Source organism: Diadema antillarum, unplaced genomic scaffold, assembly GCF_040938485.1.
Source record: "Diadema antillarum isolate AM-2024a unplaced genomic scaffold, OU_Dant_1.0 scf00000029, whole genome shotgun sequence".
Classification (NCBI taxonomy): domain Eukaryota; kingdom Metazoa; phylum Echinodermata; class Echinoidea; order Diadematoida; family Diadematidae; genus Diadema; species Diadema antillarum.
The window spans coordinates 7,605,028-7,632,193 of record NW_027270918.1 but is presented as its reverse complement, the minus strand read 5'-3'; the positions used below and the strand labels follow the sequence as shown (position 1 = coordinate 7,632,193).

General features: G+C 39.1%; 1 protein-coding gene across 1 annotated transcript in view; it reads left to right on the top strand.

Moving 5' to 3' along the window:
* LOC139738716 (dynein axonemal heavy chain 6-like) overlaps positions 1-27,166 on the top strand; it is a 90,001-nt gene that overhangs the window by 13,617 nt on the left and 49,218 nt on the right. The window contains exons 13-36 of the mRNA XM_071649356.1: positions 234-427; positions 999-1,111; positions 1,702-1,853; positions 2,206-2,269; positions 2,905-3,020; positions 3,727-3,953; positions 6,431-6,553; positions 7,172-7,345; positions 8,326-8,544; positions 9,280-9,366; positions 9,937-10,139; positions 10,411-10,643; positions 11,096-11,286; positions 12,107-12,187; positions 12,965-13,123; positions 14,720-14,841; positions 15,460-15,631; positions 16,166-16,270; positions 17,217-17,335; positions 18,141-18,215; positions 20,806-20,890; positions 21,338-21,588; positions 26,040-26,325; positions 26,964-27,109. Of these exons, the coding sequence (XP_071505457.1) occupies positions 234-427; positions 999-1,111; positions 1,702-1,853; positions 2,206-2,269; positions 2,905-3,020; positions 3,727-3,953; positions 6,431-6,553; positions 7,172-7,345; positions 8,326-8,544; positions 9,280-9,366; positions 9,937-10,139; positions 10,411-10,643; positions 11,096-11,286; positions 12,107-12,187; positions 12,965-13,123; positions 14,720-14,841; positions 15,460-15,631; positions 16,166-16,270; positions 17,217-17,335; positions 18,141-18,215; positions 20,806-20,890; positions 21,338-21,588; positions 26,040-26,325; positions 26,964-27,109 (3,697 nt within the window). The remainder of the gene's footprint in view (positions 1-233; positions 428-998; positions 1,112-1,701; positions 1,854-2,205; positions 2,270-2,904; positions 3,021-3,726; positions 3,954-6,430; positions 6,554-7,171; positions 7,346-8,325; positions 8,545-9,279; positions 9,367-9,936; positions 10,140-10,410; positions 10,644-11,095; positions 11,287-12,106; positions 12,188-12,964; positions 13,124-14,719; positions 14,842-15,459; positions 15,632-16,165; positions 16,271-17,216; positions 17,336-18,140; positions 18,216-20,805; positions 20,891-21,337; positions 21,589-26,039; positions 26,326-26,963; positions 27,110-27,166) is intronic.

The window sequence follows — 27,166 nt, the reverse complement described above, 5'->3', positions numbered from 1 at the left end:
ATACATGATGTACATATGCAGATATCACCCAGCAATGACCTCCTGGCTATTCTCAGAAATGAGATCAGTTGTGAGTGAGTGTATATGATCTGTTGAATTGCTGAATATAAAAGCTCTTTTCGTATGTCACAACCTAGAAAGAAGTTATGCGGTATGCTAACACTTGTCCTCACATCACAGGCTAAAATGGAAATTCAAATGTTAGACGTTTTTGTGCCTCTCCATTGTTCCAGGATTTTCCCGAAGACTTGCAACCCTGGCTCTGTCCGAGAGTAACCCAGGAACTCCGCAGTCGACAAGGCCCAACACTGCAGATGGAGAGAGTCCAAGGAAGACAACCAAACAACCTCCAGCTCCTCCCAAGAACGTCCCCATCTATGACTTCAACAAGATGGAGGAGAAGCCCCAACCAGTGGACATAGACGAGGTAATAAAACAAACAAACAAACAAACAAGTATTTCGTTCTTTTTTGGATTGTGTCATAAAAGAGAAGTAATTTTGTGATATTTGATTACAGTCAGAACTTAATTCCAGCTGTGGTATTGTTGAAATGCTGCTGAAGCACAGTATAAAAAAAGTGATGCATGGCTAAGTTGATGTGAGCACAACATCCGTGTTACACTAAATGTATGTCGGTCCAGAACAATAGCAACTTCCTCCATGAGAATTGAGTTCACGTTATCATTAATTACCACTTTATCTTTCTTTTTTTGTCATTCAACCCGTCAAAGACGAGTCCCGAGAATACTCAGGCAGGTGTCTATATAGGAAGTGCATGTTATCGCAAAATCAGTCCGTCCTTAACGGGTTAATATGTGGGCTCTCGCTGCCTCCCCTGCTGTATTCTCCATGGCACAGAAATAAAGCCCCTTTACGTAACTACAATTCAAATACCTTTTTTATTTTAATGAACACTTGAAGTGCTTTTTCAACTGAGAAGTATTAGATTTTGTCTTCATTTGGCAATGAGTGCTTGTGATGTTCTTCCTCCTCCCAGATTCTGGATGACATCAAACGGCAAGAGATCGTGGAGATGCCCCCTGACCCTGTCTTCCAGATTCAGCTGGTCCTCAACGTCCCTCCTCTGGAGAGGGTACCATCACGCCCTTCGTGAGTTGTGTTTCTCATTATGGCCTTAATATATCACACAATCACATTTTGATAATCCCTAGTAGTTTTTAATCAATATAGGAAACTGTTCTCCCAGTTGGCCTTATCATTGCTTTTTATGCTCCAGCATTGCCAAGACCCATTTTCCCTCTTGGCTTGAAATGGATATTGTGGATTTAATACCTTATCCAACAATGAATGCACCAGACAGGACTTGAACTAAGGATCTCTTGGTTTAGAGTCTTAACAACTATCTACTATACAACAGATCCAACAGAGCTCCCCTTCATTGTTACCATGTGAATTTGGCCTTCTTTAGTGTGTAGTATGTAACATGGAAAAGGAAGCATTAAGGGAAACATTCAGTAGAACGCCAAGTTTAGTGGATATATTCTTCTTTTTTTTGGGGGGGGGGAAATGGGGATCAAATAATCATAGTCCTGTCAGTTTGACGGTTTTCTTGGTTTTCTGCTATTCCGCATCTATTCATGAATAGTCTGTACACTGAACACTGAGCTTTTAGTTGAATTTGATTACTCCATATGTTTTTTGTTTTTTTTGTTTTTATACATTTTTTCACTTTTCCACAGGTCCAAGAGACCAGGATCCAGACGAGGAAAATCCCGTGGAGACCAGAAGAAGATTGTGACCTTCCCAGACCACGAGTCCTCCTCTTCCTCCTCCTCCTCCTCCAGTAGTAGTAGCGATGAGGGTGACCATAGCGATGATGAGAACGGCTCATGTGAGACTTCAGTCCTTCCATCTTATCAAAACTATGACACGCTTAAATAATAATAATACTCCTTCATATGCCATAGAGTATTTCAGCACAGTGTTGCAAGATCTTTGCAGCCCTGAGATCACTTTATTGCCCAGACAGTTGAGTATTAGGATACTCTGAAGTTTTCTCTAATTTTTATGTATTCTCTAGAATATGGACTGAAAAAAAGAAGCTACCCCAAAGAAAAACTCAGCTTTGTTGAATCTGCACTTTGAATGGTGTACCTATCTGTTTGTTTGTGGTTGCCATGGAAATGTTATCATTTGAATCCATGCTTCCTCTGCAGGGGATGGGAACGAGAAGGGATCGTCAGATGAGGAGAAGGAGAAAGGCGGAGCTGATGACCAACCAGTGGGGAAATATGCTTATCCTGTCAGGTTGGTCAATATGACTTTGTATTAGATTTAGAGTCAGAATGGTAAGCTCTGTGATGGGTGTGTGTGTACTTGACCATCTAGCACTATTCACATTGAAAATATGAACCTCTTCAGCAGTAGTCGCTAGAATGCTCAAGCACAAGTTCATGAATCATTTGTCTTAGAGTATGATCATGTCGTCTTTATTGGATCATCATTCACAGTGAACTTTGTCAAGTGAAAAGAAAACATGGAGACATGACTTGAGGGGTATTATGTAATTGGTGGAGTGATCAAATGCATATTTTATTCACCATGGGCAGAGAATGCTGACTAATTGTTGAAAGTTAGGTGCAATGAAATAATTTCTGCAATTATTTTTGACACCAGTAGTATTTGAACATTTTTCCTTTTAATCATGGTCTTGCTGTAAGTCTGTTCTTTGCAGACCAATCTTTGTCAACATCAACAAGGTTAGCTTCTTTGCTTTATATGAAAAAAACTTTCCATTTCAGTGAAGTTCTCTTCAGAACATAGAATACACATGGATCACTTTTTTTCCAAATTTGTGTGATATCTATCATGACTGCTAAATAGTTGGTTGTGGTTTGAAAATATTTTCTCTTTTATTCATTGTGTTTTCCTTCCCCTTCCAGACACCTCAGTGAACCTGTGGTATCACCTGGTAAGGTCCATGTCAGCCTCATGCCATCAAGAGAGCAGTTCATGTCCAAGATCAGGGGCATCATTGCTGGCTTTGAACACACTGTGGGTTAGTATACACGCCCCAACACATCCATTTGAGTGAAAGATAGATTAAGAGTGGAGAAGGGGCAGTTACTGGGAGTATTCATTAGCCTCAGAAGGGTATTGATTGTAGTCTGGTTCATTGTGCGTGTTGGATCGATTTCAGCTCTTGTGGTCACTTTGGTTTGTGTGTCGTGAAAGACAATGTTATATCTTGTAACATGTTGAACCTGATATAGATTATGTAGATATGTACACTAGTCTCAAAACCATGTTAGGATTTGACATGGTGTTTCTGTTCACTGATGTTGCAGAAGAGTATGCGATGGGAAAGGTTGTATAGTAAGTAATCCTGTTTAAAGACACATTCATCATTGAGACAAGGGTTATTGCATTGTTAAAAATGAAGCACTGTATGTTTTTAGTGTTTGTAAAGCCATTTCTGGAAGCCCATTCAGTCTTCTTTATATAATTTCCTTATACATTGCAGTGCTTAGCTGACTTGCAATCCAAAAAAGCTTGATGAGATAATTCTCTTTCCTGAGGTAATACAATACTACTCTATGGGATATTCATGTTCCCCTTTGGGATTGCCAATGTTTAATTCCCAGTTTTTGCCACAACTATGACTCTTAAAATAGCAGTTCATATCAAAACCTAAGGTTTTGTTTGTTTGTGTTTTTTTTTGAGTGGCCCATAAATTGTATTTTTCCTCCCCAATGCCATGATAGGTCAAGTTGGTGCTTTGCATCGTGACCCATACCTGACCGTGTTCTGGACCCCACCCCGGTACGACCTAAAGCTCTCCACCCTGGACATGGAGGGGTTGTTGGATGACCAGCGCCCCTGGCCTGATTTAGAGCTCCTCTTTGGTGAGGATGGTTCCTATGGTGTTGCTGTCACAGAAGTCCTGCAGTGTGTCTCGGAGAATGTCAACACCGTCCTAGAGTATGCAAAGGTATCAAGAGTATCAGTATACTTTCTTTCTGCTCTTTTTTTATGCCTCCGCCACGTAGTGGTGCCGGAGGCATTATGTTTTCGGGTTGTCTGTCCGTCCATCTGTACGTCCGTACGTCCGTACGTACGTCCGTACGTACGTCCGTACGTACGTCCGTACGTACATCCGTACGTACGTCCGTCCGCTTTCATTTACGCGATAACTTGAGTAATATTTACTGGAATTTTACCAAACTTGGTCCAAGTATGAAGTATGATGGGGCAATGATTTGATTAGATTTTAGGTGAAATCGGCTAAAGGTCAAAGGTCAAAGGTCAAGGTCAAATCATGAAATTTATCCGTTTACGCGATAACTCAAGACTGTATGGAGCAAATTTCACTAAACTTTGTTGGAGGATGATGTATGATGGGACAATTACTTGATTAGTTTTTCAGTGAAATCGGACAGAGGTCAAAGGTCAAAGATCAAGGTCAAATCCTAAAATTTATCTGTTTACGTGATAACTCAAAACTGGATGAAGCAGCTTTCACCAAACTTGGTCCAAGGATGATGTATGATGGGACAATTAGTTGAGTAGATTTTAGTGACATTGACAAGAGGTCAAAGGTCAAAAGGTCAAGGTCAAATGCTGAAAATGTTGCTATTTCCCCCATATCTATGCAATGCCTGCAGTTATTTTCTTGAAACTTAGTGTAGACATGTACTACTGCATAAAGATTCTCCAGAGAGAGTTTCATGTCATAAGGTCAAAGGTCAAAAGGTCAAAGGTTAGGTGAAAATGTTGCAATATCACTTTTCTCACAAATGGTTCAATGTATCTTCATTGAACTTGGTACATATGCATGTACTGACTGGCAGGGATTATCTAGGGAATTTAGGGGTCATGGGTCAATAGCCAGGGGTCAAAGGTCAAGGTCAACTTCTCAAAATGTTACTATTTCCCTCATATATGCCTGTACTAGTATATGCAATGATTGCATTATTAGTTTTAAAATTTAATATATGTACATGTATTACTTAATGGAGATTCTCCTGGAAATTTCCAGCCAGAAGGTCAAAGGTCAAAGGTTAGGTTCAAATGAAAAAAATATATATATTTTGTACTGGTAATTACACTCTTTCTTCATATTTTGACAATTATACTCAATGCATAAACTTATAATAAGGTCGGTCAGAAGTCAAGTAAAAATTTCCAATTTCCCAAATATGTGTACCTGCACTCTTTAATAGACAATTATAGCAAACCCAGTTCGTGGAAAGTGAACATTCAAGATATTTCTGATAAACCTGTTATTTCGATATTTTGCCAGTTATGTGAAACTGTCATCACACATTGTGAAGACATTGTACTATACACCTATTGGGAGAATCATGCATTATGGCGGAGGCATCAGTCGCCGTAGCGACATTTCTAGTTGTGTTCTGTTTTGTTTTATTGTTGGAGTCAAAAGAGACCTGAATTTTCGATTCTAGCAGAATCTTTTTCAGAGGCAAAATGACAAACAGGCAGGGAAAGCAATCACATTCACACAACAAGAACAGTCCGGGACGGGCTAGGGACACAGAACAAAGAAAACAAAAGGGGAGGGTAGGAAGTCATGGCCAAGGAGCCCAACAGGTAAAGGGAGGGGGAATTAGAGCAGGAGGGTGGACAGACAAAGGACAGAGGAGGGTCAGTGATGATCCTGAGGATCAAGGGGGCAACCTTTGAAGGATAAGGATGAATAGGGAGGCAACATCAAACAAGATAGGGAACAACAGAGGGATAAAGAAAGGAAAAGAGTGAAATAGCAACAGCAAGGGGGGGGGGGGGGGCTGAGCAAACAGCGAGCCTTAATAAGGTGTACCAAGAAGAGGCAACAAAATGAAAGTGAGAGTCAGAACCAACAAATGTAAGTTAGCGAGTATATCAAAGTATATATTTATTATTGTAGAGAATGGGTTTGTTTTTGTTCAGTGCTAATTGCTGCAGATGGAAACTACAGGGGCAAAAGTAAAGTTTTCCATGATGTAGAAAATCATCCTATGCAGGTTGGTTCATGGGACATCACGGTGGGAACCATTATAAATACAGTTGTAGAGGAAGAAAAATGAAATACAATAGATAGCATTCTGTTATTGAGACCTATTTGTGATGAGAGAGTTTGGTATATGATTTGATTTTTTTTTCTCCTCTTCTCTCCATCTGCACACATCAAATTTACAGAATAAATGTATTATTTATTCATTCTTTCATTTATTTGTCACCATTTTTTTTTAGGGGGAGTGGTGGTTGCTTGGTAGGATAATACAGAACAAATGTTAATCAGTATAAACCTGAAAGCTTATTTCCAAAACAGTGCTGTTTAATAAGTTGATGTCTTGTACTTGTTCTGTGTCTTGTTTTGATTCTAGAATTCCTATAAATGATGTATAAATGCAGTTTTCTTGGTGATGCTTGTTATATTTCTTTAAATGTCATCATTTCACAAACCAGAATTTTGAGCCCTACACTGAGATGGTGGAGCAGGCCAGACGAGTGGACGTCCAGGGCTCCCTGCAGAAACGGGAGTGGACCACGGAAGAGTTCAACCACGTCCTCTCCACTCACTCTGAAATGGTATGCCTTCAGTTTGCAGTGTGAACTATCCATTTGACAGACACATGTTACATTTCATCAGTATTCATATTTAATCTTCATAACCCTGTCCTGTACGTTTTTAAAGCAATTTCCCAGTGAGAACTGGGACTATTTGTATGAGAAGAAAATATTATAGAATGAATTTATTGAGCTGATACTGCACTGCAACTCACAGGAATTACAGACATGATATCATGATTCTTTCTCAAAAATATTTCTGATTGTTCTGTAACCATTCTGAAAGTTCGCAAGATGTTTGGTGGTATCTTGGGCAAGTCTTCAAAATCAAACAGCCCTCATCGGTTGCAGAAATATATGGGTGGAGCATCAAGCAGTGAGCCCTATCATTAGTTTAACCCATTAAGGATGGACTGATTTTGCTATAACATGCATTTCCCATAGATACCTGCCCGAGTATACTCGGGATTCGCCTTCAACAGGTTAATGCATTAGGCTTAAACACTTGATAAGGAACACTACGATGGTACCCCAAATTGGTTGTCTGACATACCAATTGTATGTATGTGGCCTGTGGCCCTGATAGCGTGAGGATCAATGATTCGGACATCGAGGCTAACGATGTATTGTGGTTTGCAGGTGCACGCCATGGACAGGATGCAGAGGGAGAAGCGGTGCGGGATGATCCATGTCCAGAGCCAGAAGTTCCAGGACACATGTCTGCCGTACCCCAGTGAGGTCATGTCTGCCGTCAAGGACAGGCTGCCGGGCATCGCCAACAAACGCAACGAGAACCTCATCAAAGTCATCAAGGTAGAGTCCGAGACAACCTTTACTTACCACTGAAGCAATCCATAGCGCTTCTTCTCAAATAGCACAATGTGCGTGGTTAATACTGTTTGCTGACTATTTGCTAGTTGCCTGGGACGAACCATGATGGTTGGCATAATTCGCCCATTTTCTGGTGTGGGTATGTGAGGTAGACCACTGCACCTGGTTAGCACCCTGCTCCTTGCAAGGAAGTGAAGTGGGATCTTTTCATGCTGGAGTTGTGACTCCCTCTCACACACAGGATCTTTATCTGGAGTCCTATCTGTGTGATAGAGTGTTTTTGCCTTGTAAAAAAAAAAGGAGGGGGGGGGGGGTATGACATGATTACACACAACATTACTCAACTAGACAAACTTTTGGGCTTCATGAATGTTGTGTTCTTTGTGGTATGTGGTGACAAGACCACCAAATGGAATGGTTCAGTGATAAATCACTTGAATGTATTAAGGATATATGTTGTAATGATTATATGCCAAGTAATATCCAGATTAAATCTTTAAGCCTGTTATTCTGTAAACTACAGAGATTTTGGTGTGGCTTCATCTAGAGCACTTAATCATTGAGTGCTTATTACTAAGTATTAACCAGTTGCAATGTTACCAAGTCTATAAGCCAACTTGGATCTGCAGTGGACTGTCATATTTGAACGTAATGTCAGAAGAATCATTGAATGCAAAATCTTAAGCATATTCAGTGTCCATCAAGGTTACTTTGTGTGCCTACTGATTCCCCGTGGTTGAGATAAAACAGGAATTACAATGGTTCACAATAAGGTATACCACCTTTCCACTGCAAAGCATCGCAGTATGTTGATATCACCCAGGCCCTAGCAAATAGACAGTACAATTGTACTTTGTTTCACTGGAACCAGACCTGTAGAATAGTGGAGTTGTAATATCCTCAGATGTGAATAGACCTGCTGACCAAAGGGCATTAATTGTCTCCTGTCTGTGTCTGTCCAGAGTGCATCCAAGAAGCTTGACCACATGCCTCAGTCCGTGGAGGAGTTTGTGGAGCATCTCTCCTTCCTGTCCAGGATGGGGTCCGAGCTGCCGGCCTTGGAAAAGGAGTATTTTGTTGTCACTAGGCTCTTCACCATTGCCAAGGACTTTGACGTCCCCATCGAACCAGAGGAGTTAGCCTTGTACCAGACTCTCATGCCAAGCTTCCAACACCTCAAGGTATGGCATTTTTTGCAACCAAGTAAGAAAATAAACAGAATGGCAATTCATAATCATGAGATGTAGTCCCTGAATTAACTTCTGCTCAACATCTTTTGTAGTACTGTGGTGGAGTGGATGGGGCTGTAGACCCTCAAAACGACATTTCATCCTGATATTGTGTTGCTTTGAAGGAAACAGAAAAATCAGAGAAGTTAATTTATCAGTGAATATTTGGGAAAAAAAGATCAGACCCATTAACATAGTTAAGAATTGTAAAAGTTTAGAGAGCACAGACAAATTTGGAACCCTGTGTGGTCTTGGTGTTGAGAACCCTCCCATTTGCTTTGTACATAAAATGTCCATTGTTTCATTTTTATCAAGTAGTTGGGCACATACAGAACTTATCCGCTGAGGACAAGCTAAAGCTTTATACTCTTATGATATACCAATATACCTAGATGGCCTGATAATTGAGGTCTGACTGTGTATCTTCTAATATTCAACATTCTGTCAGTAGAAGCAGTCAATTGATGAAAGAATGTGGACACTTCCACGTCATAACCATATAGACACATGCATCATTTATACTCATATTGAGCATTTGTAAATTTTGTTGTTCTTATGGTGATCCTTTGCTACACTATCCTATCTTTACAATGTCAAGTATCATGCTTTGTCTTTCATTTGATGTTTACTATTATTTTGTCTGAAGTGAGATGCAATATGTATTTTTGTTCCAATTTTGCATTCCAGTCCACCATCATGTACTGCGAAGCCAAGAAGGATGAAAACATCAGCAAGTTCAGTGACGACCTCAACATCCACATCAGGAGTCTCTTGGTAAATCCCATCTACGTATACTTACTTTGTATAAAGAACAAATCAGAAATATCGAAAGAAACACAGCTTATTGTATGGACCCATTAAAGCCAAGTTCATAAATTTGCACTATATTTGTATTATCTTGCACAATGTGTAACTGTCTTTGTAATTGTATACCTCCAAGTGATTAAGTTTGCTTCAGTAGCTTTGTTCTCATGCTAGAAGAATGTAGGTGGTCTCACTAATCCTTAAAACCAGTGTATTGTGTCAGCACAATCATCATTTAATTATCAGTCATGACTTGAGCTGTAAAAGCAGCAATTCCTACTCACTACTGTGTGTATATTTTATTGTTTAATCATGACTTTATTCAGGGTCAAGACAATGTGAGTAGAATATATACAAAAAACCAGGTCTACCGTTTCATTCAAAACGAATGGCAAAACGAATATCAAACAGTACAGAATTTTCGTGTTGAAATAATGTCTGTCTAAGTGATGTTGATCTCCGATTTAGGGTTTGTGCCAGTTTATGCAGATTTTACCATTATTGTGTTTTTCTCCATTTGTCACACCACTTGCCTTACAGTCGGAGGCGTTTGACATCCGCATCAGGGTGCAGGAGCCCACTTTGCTCAGTGCAGACACCCTGGCAGTGGTCGCCATGGAGAATCTGAAGCTCCTTAATGATGAGCTCAACGCCATCTCAGGGAAGGCCAGGAGCTATGCCAGTTACCAGGACCGCTTCGGCAGCTCCATCTCCACCCAAAACAAGGCCCGAGGACTGTCTGAGTGAGTGCCTCTTGTTGTGTTCATGTGCTGGAGTTAGCCTCCTTTCAAGATGTCTCAAATGATTCACTTTTTTAGTCACACTAGATTTTGAATATACTTGCCCGAATTTTCTGATCGTTTTTTTGCTGATGTTTTGCTTTGATTGTTCCACCGTTACACACAATGTTCTCTTTGAGGCAGTTTTCCTTGAACGTAGCCATCTTGATATTAATTTTCTCTTGAAATACATTGAATGTGACCTATGGCTTGTTCTTCTTCAAAAATCATGCAGAGAACTGATGATAAGTGACTACAGTGATCGGAGTGCCAGCGCCCAGCAGATCATTGCCGAGCTGTCAGAGATAGAGCGAGAGCTGCAGCTGAGGAAACTCCTGTGGGAGTCGTCCGATGAGTGGGGCAGCCTGGTGGACGACTGGACGGAGACCCAGTTCGACGAACTCAACGTCGACATCATGCAGAAGAACGTCAGCAAATTCACTCAGACCGTCTTCATGCTGGAGAAAGGTAGGCCCTATAACCAGGACTTCCCTTCGCAGTTTGAGATCTCTAGGATCTGTGTGGTCAGAATTATATGAAAGGGAACTGCATTTCTTCATTTTGCACAACTTGTTTGCCAGTAGCTTCCAAAGAATCAAGCAAGTCATTAACTAATCAGGGAATGAAACATTACATTTCTGTTTAGTGCGCCTTTGTATTATGTTCATATGTTGCATATTTCTGCTTCTCCTTCTTACATGGCACTATTAGTAAACTGTGAGATCTGTGGAAGACCTGCTTTGATTTTAAGTAAAGTGTTAGTTATAGGAAGGTAAGATCTGAAGAAGATTAAGAGTAGAGATATAAAAAAAAGAGTTGTAGAAAAGAATAAAAGTTTGAAGAGACAGTTCACTTTGTTTTTTTCCTTTGTGAACTGAGTGCTCTGTTTGAAATAAATGACCTGAATCTGTCATTCCCAGGTCTACCTCCAAATGAGGTGCTGCCCAGGCTCAAGGAACGAGTGCTGAATTTCAAGCAAGGCATGCCAGTTATTACAGCCCTCCGGAACCCAGCACTGAGGTCCAGGCACTGGCAAGAGATCCAGAATCTGATTGGAAGGGCCATCATTAGAGACAAGAACTTCACTCTAGGAAAGTTCCTGGAACTGCAGGTTAGTGAACTCTGTTGAACCATTTATTGACCGTACTATCAAATCATTAGCCACAGTGGGATTCATCTTTTACAATGACATTCATGAGCCGCAGTGTCATTAACTCGCACTGTGCTTTCTTTGCTGATTGGTACAGATGTCTGGAAACTGATTGTCAATGAATAGAGAGTAGTTTGAATAATCCCCTTAATCCCTATTGTGTCACTGTAGCCATCCTGTTGAACTGAGGCATACTGCTACACCTGATTGGGCTTGCTAACTTTACAGCTAGGTCAAGTTTGGATGGATTATAGAATGGTGATGAAAAAGCTTTGCAAGCTAAGCTATGTGCCTGACCACATAAAGGATTAATCAGCCACGATGTCATTATTGAACCCTGGAGTCATATATCTGCCTTGCTGGTATATATCAGCAAGCCTTTAACTCGCTTTACTGCACCATGGTTGTGTAGAGTCATGAAGAGATCATATTGCTAAAAATGCTATTCAAACATCAGCATTGAGACTATAGTGTCTACATAGCTGTGTTTTAAGAGGTCATACATTTTGTATAACTGGATGAATTGTCTATAATTTGATGCCCCTTGCGGCCGTCATGTGTAAATGTAAGTCCTGCCCCATAGTTAATAACTCAGTAACACAGGCTGTAAACAGAGTCACGCTACACTTTCAGAAATGTCTTCATATTGGCTAATGTGAAATCACTGTCATACTGTAATAAACAGTTCTTGTAATTTATGGTCATAGTGTTGATTAGATTCACTCTTGTTTCTGAGTTCACAGAGTCATATGAAGTCAAATTTTTGTCTCTCATATTTCAGCTGTTTGAGTACAAAGACAACATTAATGACATCTCAACCACAGCCAGCAATGAAGCTACCCTGGAAGTCATGTTGAACAAGGTAAGTTGATACCCCTCCTTGTTCAATTTTCTTTCATGAAAGTTGGAGATGAGGGGATTTGTTACATACATACAGTACTGTACGTATGCAAGAAAGAATGATTCACTGCCAAGACAATCTGTTTTTAAGAATAATCTTTTGTTCTTGGGAAATATGTCTTCTTTTTTTTTGCGTATTTTAGGATTTCAGTCTATAATGACCTAGTATGCCTGATGATTTTGTGCTGTTTTTCATGAAGATGTTATAGTTCAGATTGATTTTTTTTATTGCAAATCATGCAAATAGTGTGTTCCAAACAACATAATTCTGTCTGCAGAGTCTTTGTTGTGGAATTTTAGTGTAGAGAGGATATTACTCAACAGTGAAGTTCTCACAACAAAATCAATCAGGGAACATGGAAATGACAACATTTATGGGGCAATGAAGTCACATGACTCAGACAGCCAAGGTCACATGGCACTGATCGGTGATAATCAATCTCAACTCATCTTTCATGTTGCCAGAATATTAGCTCATAGTTTCATTTATTTGCTGTTGTGCATCACTTCTAAGTTCCTGTTCTATTAAAGAAGTTATGTACTTTTTCATTGATGTACTAAACATTCATATTTCATCATATCAGGCATATCATTCATTTAGCAAACATCATACTAAACATTGCGTATGGCAAGCAGGGGAAGATTTTCTATGATGCAAGTATTTTGGGTATGTGAATGCATTCATTTAATTAAAAATATCATTCTTATAGCAATGCTCTCTCTCTCTTTTCCCCAACAGGTGATTGACCTGTGGCGAGTCACAGACTATCGCCTGGTGCCACACAGTGGCCGTGACTTCATGATCATCGCCGGAGCAGATGACATCATGACACAGCTGGAGGAGAGCCAGGTCACCATAGCAACCATTAGAGGCTCAAGATATGTGACTCCCATCAAGGTGTGTTGAATTTTTTTTTTTTCAATTTCTCAGATCTTTATGATGTCCATGGTGAGATTTACATCAGAAATACACACGATTAGATCAAAACAATAGTGAAGAGATTCAGAAGGAGTCTTAGTTTGCATTGTTTTGTATTATTTGTTTTGTTTTCTTGTACAATATCCAATATTGTACATCACATTTGGTGTAAGAGAATATCACAGAAGTTGACAAAAGCTGAATGACAACCACTGAATGCATAAGTATGGTTTTGTTCCAGAAACCTTATCTAAGCTATAGGAGTGTTTATTTGCTCTATGCTTACAATATACACTGGGATGCTTTGATTGTTATTTTATGAATTCAAATAATTTATGCTGCCCTTTGATTGTCATCTTTATTTCCCTACTAGTTATATATATATATAGTTTTCTAAGTCAGCCAAGAGAAATTACAGGAGAGAATGGGGAAAAGAGTCTTTGTAACTGTTTTCCATTTTATGTATATATTTCATGATTACGTATGCATATATCAAGACAAATGTGATGTTTAGAAGCAGCAAATACTTCATCTGTTCCAGTATGACGACAAATTGCCAGACCATGATTACTGTTGGTCCTTTCTGTGCTTTGTATCTCTATCTGGAATGCTTAATGGAATGCTTTGTTGGCTGATTGATGCAGATGTTTTGAATCTATTACTGTATGCACCAAATGTTTCGCGAGGTTTTTATTTTCGCGAATTTCGCAAGTCAGGTGCTATTCGCGAAATTAAAGACACCCGAAAATGATGATTCTGATCCCCAATATGAATGTGACGCAAACATATACTTTTCTCCGTTCAGTGCTGTGTACTCCATTATCGTGAATTTAACCACTCGCAAAATCGTGAGGAAGTCCCGATTCGTGAAAATTTAGACTCGCTAAATATATGCCGTATACAGTAGTCAATGAATAGAGATTACTTAATCCCACTAGTCCAGAATGTTTTACCATGGTCGTCCTGTTGTATTGAGGAACATTGCTACACCTATAGTGGTCTCGTCAAATTTTCCATTAGGTCCAGTTTGGATGGATTACTGCCTCTAGCAAGTTAAGCTATGAAGTGCCAGGCATATAAAGGGTTATTAACCTTCCGCATGCTACATTAAAGGCATAATTTTCCATTTGCAGATGAAACAAAAATCCGGCTTCAGTGCTTCAAAATAGTTCTAAAATGTGAGTTAGGGATAGAAACGACCAATGTGAAAATCATAATCAGTATAATCAATTTTGAATATTGTTAAATATACAAAATGTGAACAATACAGTAATTATAATAGAATTATTTCTAGAATAAACTGTCTACAGTTATGGTTTATTGAGAAAACTGATGATATCTTCTTATATTCTAAGCTTTATTTTGAAATTTTTATATTGTAGGATGTTTTGTGATATAACTAGCCTACACATTTGCATCAAATGTGATAACTCGAACATCTTTAAAAATCGCTACCCCAATGGTAAACAGTACCTTTAATTACCTGTACAGATGGGTTTGTGTGCAGAACTTGTGCACATTTGGCTCCTTGGCTCAGAAAGGGTTAAGAGAATGATATGGATGTTGTTTCCACAGGCCCTGGTGGATGAGTGGGACAGGAAGCTGAGTGTGTTTGCCAGGACCCTGGATGAATGGATGATATGCCAGAGGAACTGGCTCTACCTGGAGCAAATCTTCACCACACCAGATATCCAAAGGTGAGAAACTCACTCACTCACTCACACAGTCCTTGCTTCCATTTGACGATTGTCATCAGAGTCTGGTAGATGAAATCATGGAATCATGCAAAAGATTGTTTGTTTTGTATTTTTCCTCATTGGAGGTACTTTATTTTTCATAGAACTTCACATGTTTACACTCGCATCATCCATCAAGCAAAAGATTGTCACATTGTCACAAAAGATTGCTCATGCTCAAATGATGATATTTCCAACATTACAGGAAACACATTACAGAATGCCCATGAGCAGCATCTGTTACACACTACCTATAGGTGATGAAGTTACCTCTGATGCAGGTGATATAAGATATTTGATAATGATTCTCCTGGTTAATGCTATCACCAAGAGCAGATGGTTCAGTTTTTGGAATCCCAGATCCGGGAGGGGTGACTCTCAGCACCAACTATGCCATCATCAAAGTTAAAGTGAAGTTTAGATAGAAACAAATTCAAGCAATAAAACTTTGTGTTCTAATCGTGATGGTTTAAGTGGCTATGTGATAGTAAAATGTAGATATATGAATCTGTGTAGTTATCTTCTCATCTATCTGCCAAAGTAGTCACTATTTGTTCATTAATTTGTGTGTGCATCTAGGCAACTGCCCACCGAGGCGAAGTTGTTCGCATCAGTGGACAAGGCATGGAAGGACATCATGAGGCGGACCGAGGACCGGCCAAACGCGCTGCGATGTGCCACCATGCCCGGTGTACTGGAGATTCTCCAGACCAACAACTCCAACTTGGAGAAAATTCACAAGTGCCTTGAGGTAGGCCTTTCTCTTCCCTCGCGATGTTAGCCCCACCTCCCTGGAGGAAAAGGGGAAAGAAAGTATGGAAAGAGAATGGAAAGACTCACACTTGCTCAGTGCAAATGAAATCACAAAGTCTTGATCTGTTGAACAGTACTGCAGTGAATCTAGTGTCGTGTTTCTCTCGTGTGCAAATCGAGCAATGTATAGATTGATTTAAAGCACTTGTCATCAAGGGTGATGTAATCTTAATCACCATCATTTCCATTATTTATTGCTGTATATCCCATATATTTCATGAGAATAATATTTTTTGAATTGGAGCTTGTGAGACAATTTCGCTAGTGATTGAATTCCTGTTCAAACCATATTGACTGAATCTCAGATACTTTTAACTTGGATTATAATATACAACACTTTTGTGTTATGGGAGGCAATATTTTTGTGAGCTGTTACTTTTGCAAAGAACGATGGACTCGCCAAATGTACTGTAAAAAATATTGTGAAAGATATCACATACATCATGCTTCTTTCATGATCATGTGTTGGCAGGACTACTTGGAAACCAAGAGACTGGTCTTTCCAAGGTTCTACTTTCTCAGCAATGATGACCTGCTGGACATTCTGGCCCAGAGCAAGAACCCCGATGCAGTCCAGGTAGGTCAGAGGTCAGAGGTCAGAAGACACTGGTCAGCGAGTAGCCATTGTAGGTGGAGGCTGTTGTACTACGTGGTTTGATGACAACTTGACACTGGACAATAAACCACAGTACACATATTTTGTGATAATAGCGTGGGAATACAAAAGTTGAAGTCTTTATTCTTTGACCGCCGGAACCAGTGTGTCGAATCAAGCCAAATCACACAGTGATGACAATTGGTATACCTGCGCGTTGAATAAATGGAGTTCGTGCCCATTGGGCTAATACCACAACAGAGGCACAGCTATTCACTGGATCATTTCATACCATGAGACCAGCGGATTTGTTTTCAAACATTGAATTGTTCTTTCCAACAACGTTCCATGGAAAGCAGTTTTGTACCATCTGAACATGATCACACATAGTTGTATATGAATATGTTCAGAATGTGAAAAAAAAATGGAGAGGACTGCATTATTGAGATGTTATTAGTGGTTGAAACATTCAAAAGCACATAAATTGTGATACAGAAATGAACAATTTTACACATGATGAGCCTGCGAGGTTATTTTCCAAGAGTATGGTAATGGTAATTGTAAAGGAAAAAAAAACAGTTCTTGTCAGTAAAGCATTGATTTGATTGCAATTGCAGTATTGATGTGTCATTTGAAAGCATATATAAGTTCTTATATCATATTGCCAGTACATTTTCATAAGGTTACATTTCTGTGAGATATGTTTGTTTGAATTGTGTGGCCAGTTGTGTCTGTTCATGGGTCTCCGTACGGTCTCAATACGAACATGAACCAATTGCGCTTTGCCAGTTGAAATAATCAAAAGATGTCAAAATTGTGTCATATGAATGAATGAAAATGAGTGCTTCTCTTGTCAACCATACTACCATCGATGGAATTCCAGCACAGCTCAAAGCTCTAAGTGTTATCCACCTTTTTGTTCCCCCAGCCCCATCTGGTGAAGTGTTTTGGTAACATCAAGAGTCTTGACATCATGAAGGAGCCCAAGTTACCACCGACAGTTAGGGCCATGATATCAGCCGAAGGGGAGGCCATTCTCATGCCAAAGTAAGCCCTTTGCCCCACACTGTTAATGCTTTGTGTCTGCTCTTGTGACAAGATTGCTCTCCATCCTCTTCTTTCAATGTCTTCTGTGTCAAATCTTACCTCTGTCAGCATTAAAGGCATAATTTAGCATTTGCAGATGGCACAAAAACCCAGTATTAGTGCTTTGAAATAATTATAAAATGTGAGTTAGGGATAGAAACAACCACTGTAAAAATGTGAATAGGTAAAATCGATGTTAAGTATTGTTAAATATACAAAATGCGAACAATAATCATAATGAAATGTTTCCAGACTAAACTGTCTACAGTTACAGTTTATTGAGAAAAATACAGATCTCTCCTCATATTTTAGGCTTTATCGCAAAAATTGTATATGATAGGATGTTTTATGGTACAACACACCTACACATATGCATTAAATATCATATCTGGAAAACTTTTTAAATCAGTGTTCCCAAAGGTAAACAGGACCTTTAATGTCCTCCAAAATACTGTTGCCAATATTTGCAGGAAGGTCCATGAATGAAGTCACATGAAGTCCACAGAGTTTGATACAGACATATTTTGTGATATTCAATAAGATATTAGGCAGCAGAGATTTTCTTTTTCTTTTTCTTGTTTGCCTCGTGTGTAGAGTGGAAAGAATAACAACAATAACAAATTAGTGATGATTTTTTTAAACATAAAACTTTGTATAACTTTGAGCTCACAAATGTGCTTGATGCTATGCCTTGACTGCGGTAGAGAAAAGTCATAGCAGATCAGCATATTTCTTCACTTTTTCCCCCTTTTGTCATTCTCCCCAGGAATGTGCGAGCCAGAAACCCAGTGGAACAGTGGCTGGGGAGTGTGGAGTCAGCTATGTATGACTCTGTCAAGAGGTATAGTAGACCATGCTTCATATGTTGTGTGCTCCCAACTTTATCTTTCTAAACACCCACAAAAACCACATTGGCCTGTATTCACGAAGTTGGGTTAAATTCAGTCCATGGACTAAAATGAACGCAAAACAGGCGTACCTTTAACTTACGTACACGTGTATGTCACCGCGTGATTGTTGTAATTGCACATCTGTCGACTGAAACAGTCTGTCACATGCATTTACGCAGAAGAAATTTGCATAAGCCATCATGAATGGTCTAAATTTAAACCACATTTGTGAATACGGGCCTTAGTGTCTCCTTCGATCATGTACTGAAACTTGAATGAAGGAAAACTGAAGCATTTTAATGTACTGTATTCCACAACATTCATGTACTGGCTGAGTATAAAATGGAAACAACATGCTATAAATCTCTTTACCTCATATTGTGTGTGCTGATTACTTTAAACTATCCAGTAGTTCTATTCTCATGTGTAACTGAATACAAATGATCTCGGGTACATGTACTACTTTTCAGTGGAAGGTGTTACTTATTGCAACTGAATGTCAAAGTGCCCTACACTGACGTAAGTAAGCACTAATTATTTAGTGTTTAGTAGTAGCCATGATCAATTATCATGGGCATACGTACTCTAGTTGGATTCAAACTAACAATCTCCTGATTACAAGACAGGTGTTGTAGCTACTAGACTACCAAGCTTTCGCCAAGTATGTATGTTCATAATTTTTATCATGAATACTACTGACACAATGAATAATTATTGCTTATTTACACCTACGTCAGGCAATTTGTCAATCAATTGCAATAAAAAGAACTCAAAGCAAGAATAAATTAATTTAAAAAAAGTGTCACTTATTCACTCTCTCTTATATTTTCTTCATTTGTAACAAACATTTCTGTGTTCATGTTCTGCTCTCAGGTTTACTTTGAAAACTACTTTTATATCTACTGTTGAAATATGAATGTATTGCTGGTTTGTAAAGCTGGTAAAAATTACACTACAACCAGGAAAATGCCACACTACAACATTATCAGATCATGACCACCATGTTGTGTGAAAAGAGCTGAAGCTTTAAGAGTAAACTACACAAGTACTTTTTAATCATCCCCCCCATGCACTTTGACTCTCTATTTTTAATACATGCACATAATTCCTATGTGAACGACACGGACAGTGGACTGCAAAAGCTACATTTATCCTGCAAGTGTGTATCCGATAGTCTCTCCTTCAGTGAGAACTTTGACCGTTAGATATGACATGAGATATTCAGAAAAGCTCCTTTGAAGATCTCTTCATTTCATGATTTTCCTCTTTTTACTGATGAATGCTCTTGCCATCTCACTCTTATCTTTGTATAATATATTCATTCCAATCCATCTCTTCTCCATTTCCTCTTTTACTCTCTCCCTGAATGTCTCTTCCTCTCACTAGATTCATTAAGTTTATGATGGCTGATAGGGAAGTGCAGATTCTGTGGGGCAACTCTCAAGAGTTCAGTAAAACTGCAGTTCACTGAACAAAATGTTGACCGCTTTTCCCAGTTGCGTTTATTTCTGTTTTCGGATATTGCTTTTAATAGCTGCCACCATCTGTATTGAATTGTGTTCTTAATTTCTCCCTTTTCCCTGCATATGCCAGTGATTATTTTGGTTATTTTCTGTTGATGTTTTTTTTTGCATGTCTCATAGATGTTTGTTTTGTTAAGTTCCTTTTCATTCCATCAAAAGGGTTGCACAGATATGTACAATATCTGCCTTATCCCTGCATGAGTTTACATATTTATGTTTTGTAGCATGGTCAATGTTATCAAGCGTAGAATATGCTGTGTATGTCATCCAATGTGTTATATGATCATGTTCAGTATTACTATTGTCACACTTGTCTATATACATGTACTTACTGCATTTATATGCCTTGCACTTCAAAGTTGTGCTGATATTATGTCCATGGTATTGTGTTGTTTTGAAGTGTGCTGAATTAGAGGTTTTGTTACACCCTAGTCATACAATTCAGTATTTGTGTTTGAAAGTTCAAACATTCGTTGCTTACTCGTTTAATACCAGGGAAAGTCTCAATGGATAATATAGGTTCAATCATTTGATAAGTTATTTAAGTAGTCTTGAACAACACTCATTTTTTTTTTAATGGCCTTAACATCCATCAATCCATGATACAGCAAGAAATAGCTTTGCAACATGCACATAGTATGCTACATAAGAGTGCAGAGCTACGCATATGGATATGTATATTTCAAAGGACACATGTGTTGTGAAAATATCAGAAGCTTTGAAATTTATAAGGGAAAATTGCCAGTCTCATATACTTCTCACAAAATACTGCAGTAAAATTATGATGATCTAGTATTGTTGGCATTCAGGTAGGATGCATTTTAAGACATATCCTTTTAAATAGAATGCTGGAGTTTTACATGCATTAAGCTAATATGGAAAGGGCAGATATAAAAAGAAATATTCATATTCATTTTATCACATTTAGTCAATAACTTCATGTGCTTTTTGTGAAGAATCTCTCAAGCATTGTATAAAGAACTCAAACAATCTTTCATTCGATCCTCCCCTCCCTTAGAAACCTGAAGGAAAGTGTCAGTAAATGGGGAAAGGACTTGGAGGAATGGGTCATCGCTCACCCCGGACAGATTGTCCTGACTGTGGTAAGTTTGTCCTTCAATTCATTGAGGCCCGAGCACGAGTGAGAACTGGTCATTGTCCTTGTACACCCAACGGGAGTGTATAGGCCTTTCATGGATTTGTGATGTGTGTTACACTTCTGCAAATGGCAAAGAAGGTGTAATTTAGTGATTTTAGCTGTGTGGCTACTCTTGGTATTAGCAGTCCACGTTTGCAAGCTAGAATCCAATGTTTAAAAAAGATATGTATAAAGTTATGGATTACAAGTAGTAACAGATTAGCTGATGTTGAATTTTACATCAAGCTGTCCTGTACATTTGCTATAAATATACAAAATGACTTAGAGTGATTATGATGATATTGATTTATCATAACTGCCATGAAGTATGTGTAGCAACTAAATGTCTTCTAGGTGCACATTTGGCTCGATTTCGCAAAAGGTCTCCTTCACTTTGCCCCTCCCCAACCAGGTTCAGATCATGTTTAACCGAGAGGTAACAGCCAGTCTGGAGGCCCACCGCGCCTCCAAGAGACTGGTGGACTCGAGGGACCGGCTGGTGGAGCGGCTGAACATTCTGGCCGGCATGGTGACCAAGCCGCTGACCCACCACAAGCGGAACAGCGTGGAGGCCTTGATGGTGATCATGGTGCATGCCAGGGACATCATCAACAACATGATTGACAACAAGGTCCGCAGGAGCGATGACTTTGAGTGGACAAAGTGAGTCATAGAGAGAGAGCTCTGAGTCCATCTCCTACATCTTACTGTCATATTTTTCTAGCAGGGGCGGATCCAGGAATTCTGTAAAGGGGGAGGGGGGGGCGTAACTAATATGTCTGGTGCCACTTCCAGGTTTCATTTCATTTTTTTCTTTTTATTTCTTTTGTTTTTAACGACAAATAAAGGGGGGGCGTGCGCCGGTTGCGCCCCCCTCTGGATCCCGCCCCCCTCTGGATCCGCCACTGTCTAGTGATACTTTTTCTGTTACAAATGACAAATGCACACCATGTACAGTATGATACAATTGTATGAAAGAACAAATGTGCTTATTTCAGTACACTTGTTAGGTGATACGCTATCAGCGTATCACCTATTGTGATTGCCAAAATTTCTCTTTTTTTTTATTCTTCTTTCTTTCTGCCACATTTTGTGTCGTCAATATCTCAACAATGACATTACGGAATAACATGACATTTTCAGTCAACATGTCTCATAACAATATCTAGCCACAATAAGGTTTTCATGACAGTAACATATCTATGACGTCATCTAGGCGCCATTTTGTGATTTTCGGACCTTGTCACATGATCGATCATAACTTCATAACTAGATATCATTTCTGTATCATTTTCGGTGGACATAAAGTTCAGGTCAGGCTCTATCTTACGTTTTAACGCTAGTTACCAAGGTCATCATTATTACGCGCGCGTACGCGCGCGTCAAAATTTTAAAAGGCTCAAAACGACTTCCCAATGGGAAATCTCGAAGTTTCAGACAATTCTAAGCGTTTCAAACATTTTCTCGCGTGCGCGTCCGTCCGCGCAATTTCGCGCGCAGAGGGCGTAACCAACATGAAAATGCAATTTTTTTGACTGATTTGGATTTCTGATACTTTGAGTAACAATATCCATTGATTTCCGATCGATTTTGACCTATAACAAAGGAATGCACTGGCGTCAAAGTTGAAATTCCGCGCGCGCGTCTTTCTGCAAATATAGTGAAAAAACATGTTTTTGTTTATGTCGCCATAGCTCTTTAAATCGTCCATTGACCCTATATTTCTATTGCATATTACAAAAGCATATGAATTGGAAATAACGTTTCTAGTACCAATATTGCCAGGAAAACTCATGACGTCATCATATCATCATCTGAAATCAAAAAAGTGGAATTAATTTTTTTGAGGTACTCTTTCTGACATTCATTTACTCGTATCTCTATTGTTTAAGCTTAATATCACCCCAAATTCAGATATGTTTTACTTTGAACATTTGCCTTTCAAGTCCATGTCATGGTTTTGAAATTTGATGACGTCATCATACTTTAAATTGTGATTAAAGGTAAAGACGCAAAATCGGACAAGTTTACGTGTTATGTCTATGGGAGGTGATTTTTTTAAAAACCATACATTGACTTGACAACGTTTAAGCACCTTTATCTCAGATGATTTTGCTTCATTTCCTCTGAAAATTAAGTATGTTGTAGCTGAGACAATAAGCTGCAGTAATCATGCATTTTATTCTTTGAAATCTCCTCATCAGGTTGACAATTTTGCAATTTAAAACTGAAAATGAGAATGGAATGCGGACGAAACGATTCCTGATTCATCTTTCACGTACATAAGTTTACGTTCCTCTAATTTTCTCGTCGAGACGTATGGCCGAGTGGTTAGAGGTGTCGTCACAGAAACGTGAGGTTGCACACGTACGGGTTCGAACCTCACAAGAGCACGAAAGAAAATATTAATTTTTTTTTTACTTTTTTTCTTCAATGGAGTACTACACCTTCGTCCATGTAGAAGTCACGTTCGGATGTAAACACACCTATACGCACACACTCACAGTATCCCTTTGTTTATCGTTGGAGACTGCATTGCTTCGACTGCTGCAAAATATTGCAGGCTGGGCTTTTCAAGCTGATCATGGTATATTGTAAGAAAATGAAATTTGTTCATATCAATTCAGTAACACAATGTAGTCGTGGTTACTTTGTGCTGATTTTATACATGTAAGAAGCTATACATTGTAAAAAAAGGTATTTGAATTGTTCCTTTAAGTCAGTCTTCTGTATTGATGATTATTTGTCAATTAGTGGTTTTTGTGGAGTTTCAGATAATGATAAAAAGTATGTATGATAAGTGCAGCGATACTTTCTACAGTTAGTTCAAAGTTGTGTTACAGAGGTTTGATACATACATTTAGCATTGTGTTTGTGTGTCCACGTGTGTATACAGGTTGGCCATATGGCACATTCTAGACAATAAATCTTAATTAATTAGCAAACGCGATCAGCTATGGAACTGAATATGGTACTAATGTATGATGTTCATGATTCTCATTAAACTGTGACGAGTTTAAAGAGATAGCTTAACTGTGTGTAAAAATAAAGCAATAATAAGGAAATTTTAAGGGAATTTGATAACCATGCCTATAATAATTTCATACAGGTACTAATAGCTGCCTCATATTCATGTGATTGATCATCATGTCAATAGCAAATTGACAACGTACGATTAATATATTATACATTAAACAATTGTCTTTCAAATCCATATCGATGTTTTCTAGTTTGATGGCGTCATCATACTTTAAATTGTGATAAAAGTAAAGACACAAAATCGGACAAGTTTACGTGTTATGTCTATGGGAGGTGATTTTTTTTAAAACCATGCATTGACTTGATAACGTTTAAGCACCTCTATCTCAGCTGATTTTGCTTCATTTCCTCTGAAACTTTAGTATGTTGTAGCTGAGACAATAAGCTGCAGTAATCATGCATTTTATTCTTTGAAATCTCCTCATCAGATTGACAATTTTGCAGTTTAAAACTGAAAATGAAAATGGAATGTGGACAAAACGATTCCTCATGTATCTTTCACATACATAAGTTTACGTTCCCCATATTTTCTCGTCGAGACGTATGGCCGAGTGGCTAAAGGCGACGTCTCAGAGACGTAAGGTTGCGGGTTCGAACCCCACAAGATCACGAAACAAAATACTTAGCTATTTTACTTTTTTTTCTTCAATTTTGCATTACATATTCGTCCATGTAGAAATCACGTACGTATATAAACGCACCTATACACAGACACAGACACACACACACACGCCATATCCCTCTTTTTTGTGTGTTGGAGACCACATTGCTTCGACTGCAGCACAATTTTGCAGGTTGACTTTGTCAAACCGATCATAGTATGTAATGACGACGACTGAGGTGTTGTACTTTGAACAATTGTCTTTCAAGACGATGTCATTGTTTTGTAATTTGATGACGTCATTACACTGAAAATTGTGATTAAAGGCAAGGTATCAAAACCAGCCGATTATAGGTTTTATGTCTGCGGGACGTATTTTTCCCAAGTTGCCAGAAATGGCATAGCGACCTCAGTCGTTACAAGGCCGCTTTTCCGTCTAGCAATGCAATAGATGTTCACACGGCCACGTTGGTTGAGTGGGCATTGACTTTCCCCCTGTTATATCTATACATTGTTTTTTTTTTTGTCTTACCATTTCCGTGGATGACCCGTGGCCGAGTGGTTACAGAAACGGTTTCGCATGTACGCTCAATATAACTTCAAGGTGCCTATATCACATTCTTTTCTTTGTCGATCACAGATGACTGTCATCTGATGACCACAAGCGTATCACCTAACTCGTCCTCAATGTGACGAGTTTTCATGTCTCGTTCGTATTAGTTACTGCATATATTTCGTGAGTCTAATTTTTCGCGAATTGGGACTTCCTGATGATTTTGCGAGTGGTTACCGGTAAATTTTTGATCGTGGAGTACAGTACTGATTGGAGAAGCATGCGTGCATGACATTCTTGTCTGTATCAGAGTCAATATTTTTGTGTGCTTTTACATAATTTGCGAGTAGCCCCTCACTCCCAAAATTCACGAAAATAAAAACGTCATTAAATATTCGAGGTATACAGTATTGACTTTAAAAAACCTGGTTTTATCAATGTTTTTGGTTATTTCATCGGTAATTTCATCGGTAATTTCATGATTATGTCATGGGATGGTATCTCTTGGGTGATGTTTTACTATATTTGAGGAACACTGTAGGAAGGATGGTGTGATAGAATATTCTGCAATGTATAGTACTAAGCAGCTTGCTTTGTTCTTAATACATTAATTTCATGTTACTGGAACTCAACTTCTAGACATTCCTGAAGAGCTTTGGAGAAGTGACATGAGTAAAGAGGGAAATGGTTTGATGAAGTGTCAAAGTTTATGAATCTACTGAGCTAAGATACTGTACAGCGTATCTGTAACTCTAGCAGTAATGATTAGGTATTTTGATAATTTTGACAATGATAAAAGTCTTGCAGAGTTGATAAGAAATAGACCTATGTTGCTGTCATAAACTACAAAAGAAAGAACTCTTCTTCCAAGGGGCTTTTGGCTGACTCACTGTCACTCTTTACTATATCCCTGCTATCAAGGCAATTGCGTTACCAGTGGGAGGAGCAGCACAATTCCTGCATCGTGCACCAGGCCAACGCCTCTTTCCAGTACGGCTACGAGTACCTGGGCTGCTCCCTCCGGCTGGTCATCACCCCACTGACCGACCGCTGCTACCTGACGCTGACCGGTGCCATGCACATGCACCTGGGAGGATCCCCAGCTGGGCCGGCTGGCACAGGGAAGACCGAGACGGTCAAGGATTTGGCCAAGGCTGTGGGCAAACTTTGCCTGGTTTTCAACTGCTCTGAGGGTCTGGACTACAAGGTCTGAACTTGATTTGATTTGATTTGATTTGATTTGATTTGATTTGATTTGATTCATCCAAAAATGTCCCCAAAACCTACAATTTTGCAGTAACTGTACAGAATGTATTTAAACCATAGTAATGCATTCACATGTCCGTATATTGCATAGGGTCAATAAACAACGCAGCAAGCAGTCAGTGAAGAAGGAAACACTAGACTTTGACTCTATCAAAGATTTTACTTGTGATTCTGTAACTTGTATACGTTCTGTTGGAATATTAACTATGGTTTGTACTGTGAATAAAATATGAAGAAATAACTGCAATTACCTAATTCCTAGCGTTGACATGTTGGTGACGCTACATTTGCTCCTGCAACAATTGCTCCAGTCTTATTTTCTCCAAGGACTTACAATGTAGGGTTAGGGTTGTGATAGGGTTTTAGGTTTAGTTTAATGTGAGGATTATGATTAGGGTTAGGGTTAGGGTTGTATTTCTGGGTAGATGATTAGATGATAGACTTCCTGTTCTTTGCAAACTCCAACCAAATTTCTGCAACCGGAACATCCATCCAATTGAAAGCAAATAAAGCTGTTACATATAAGGTGAATGAGAAGCACTAATGTGAAATTGACCCTGTGTGATTGTTTGTGCGCAGATGATGGGCAAGTTCTTCTCGGGCTTGTCCCAGTCTGGTAGCTGGTGCTGCTTTGACGAGTTCAACAGGATTGATGTGGAAGTGCTCTCTGTCATAGCCCAGCAGCTTCACAGCATCAAGACTGCCAAAGATGGCAATGCACTTCGGTGAGCCCCGCTGATTTCTTTGCCAGACTCAATGGATTGAGTGAATACAGCAATATT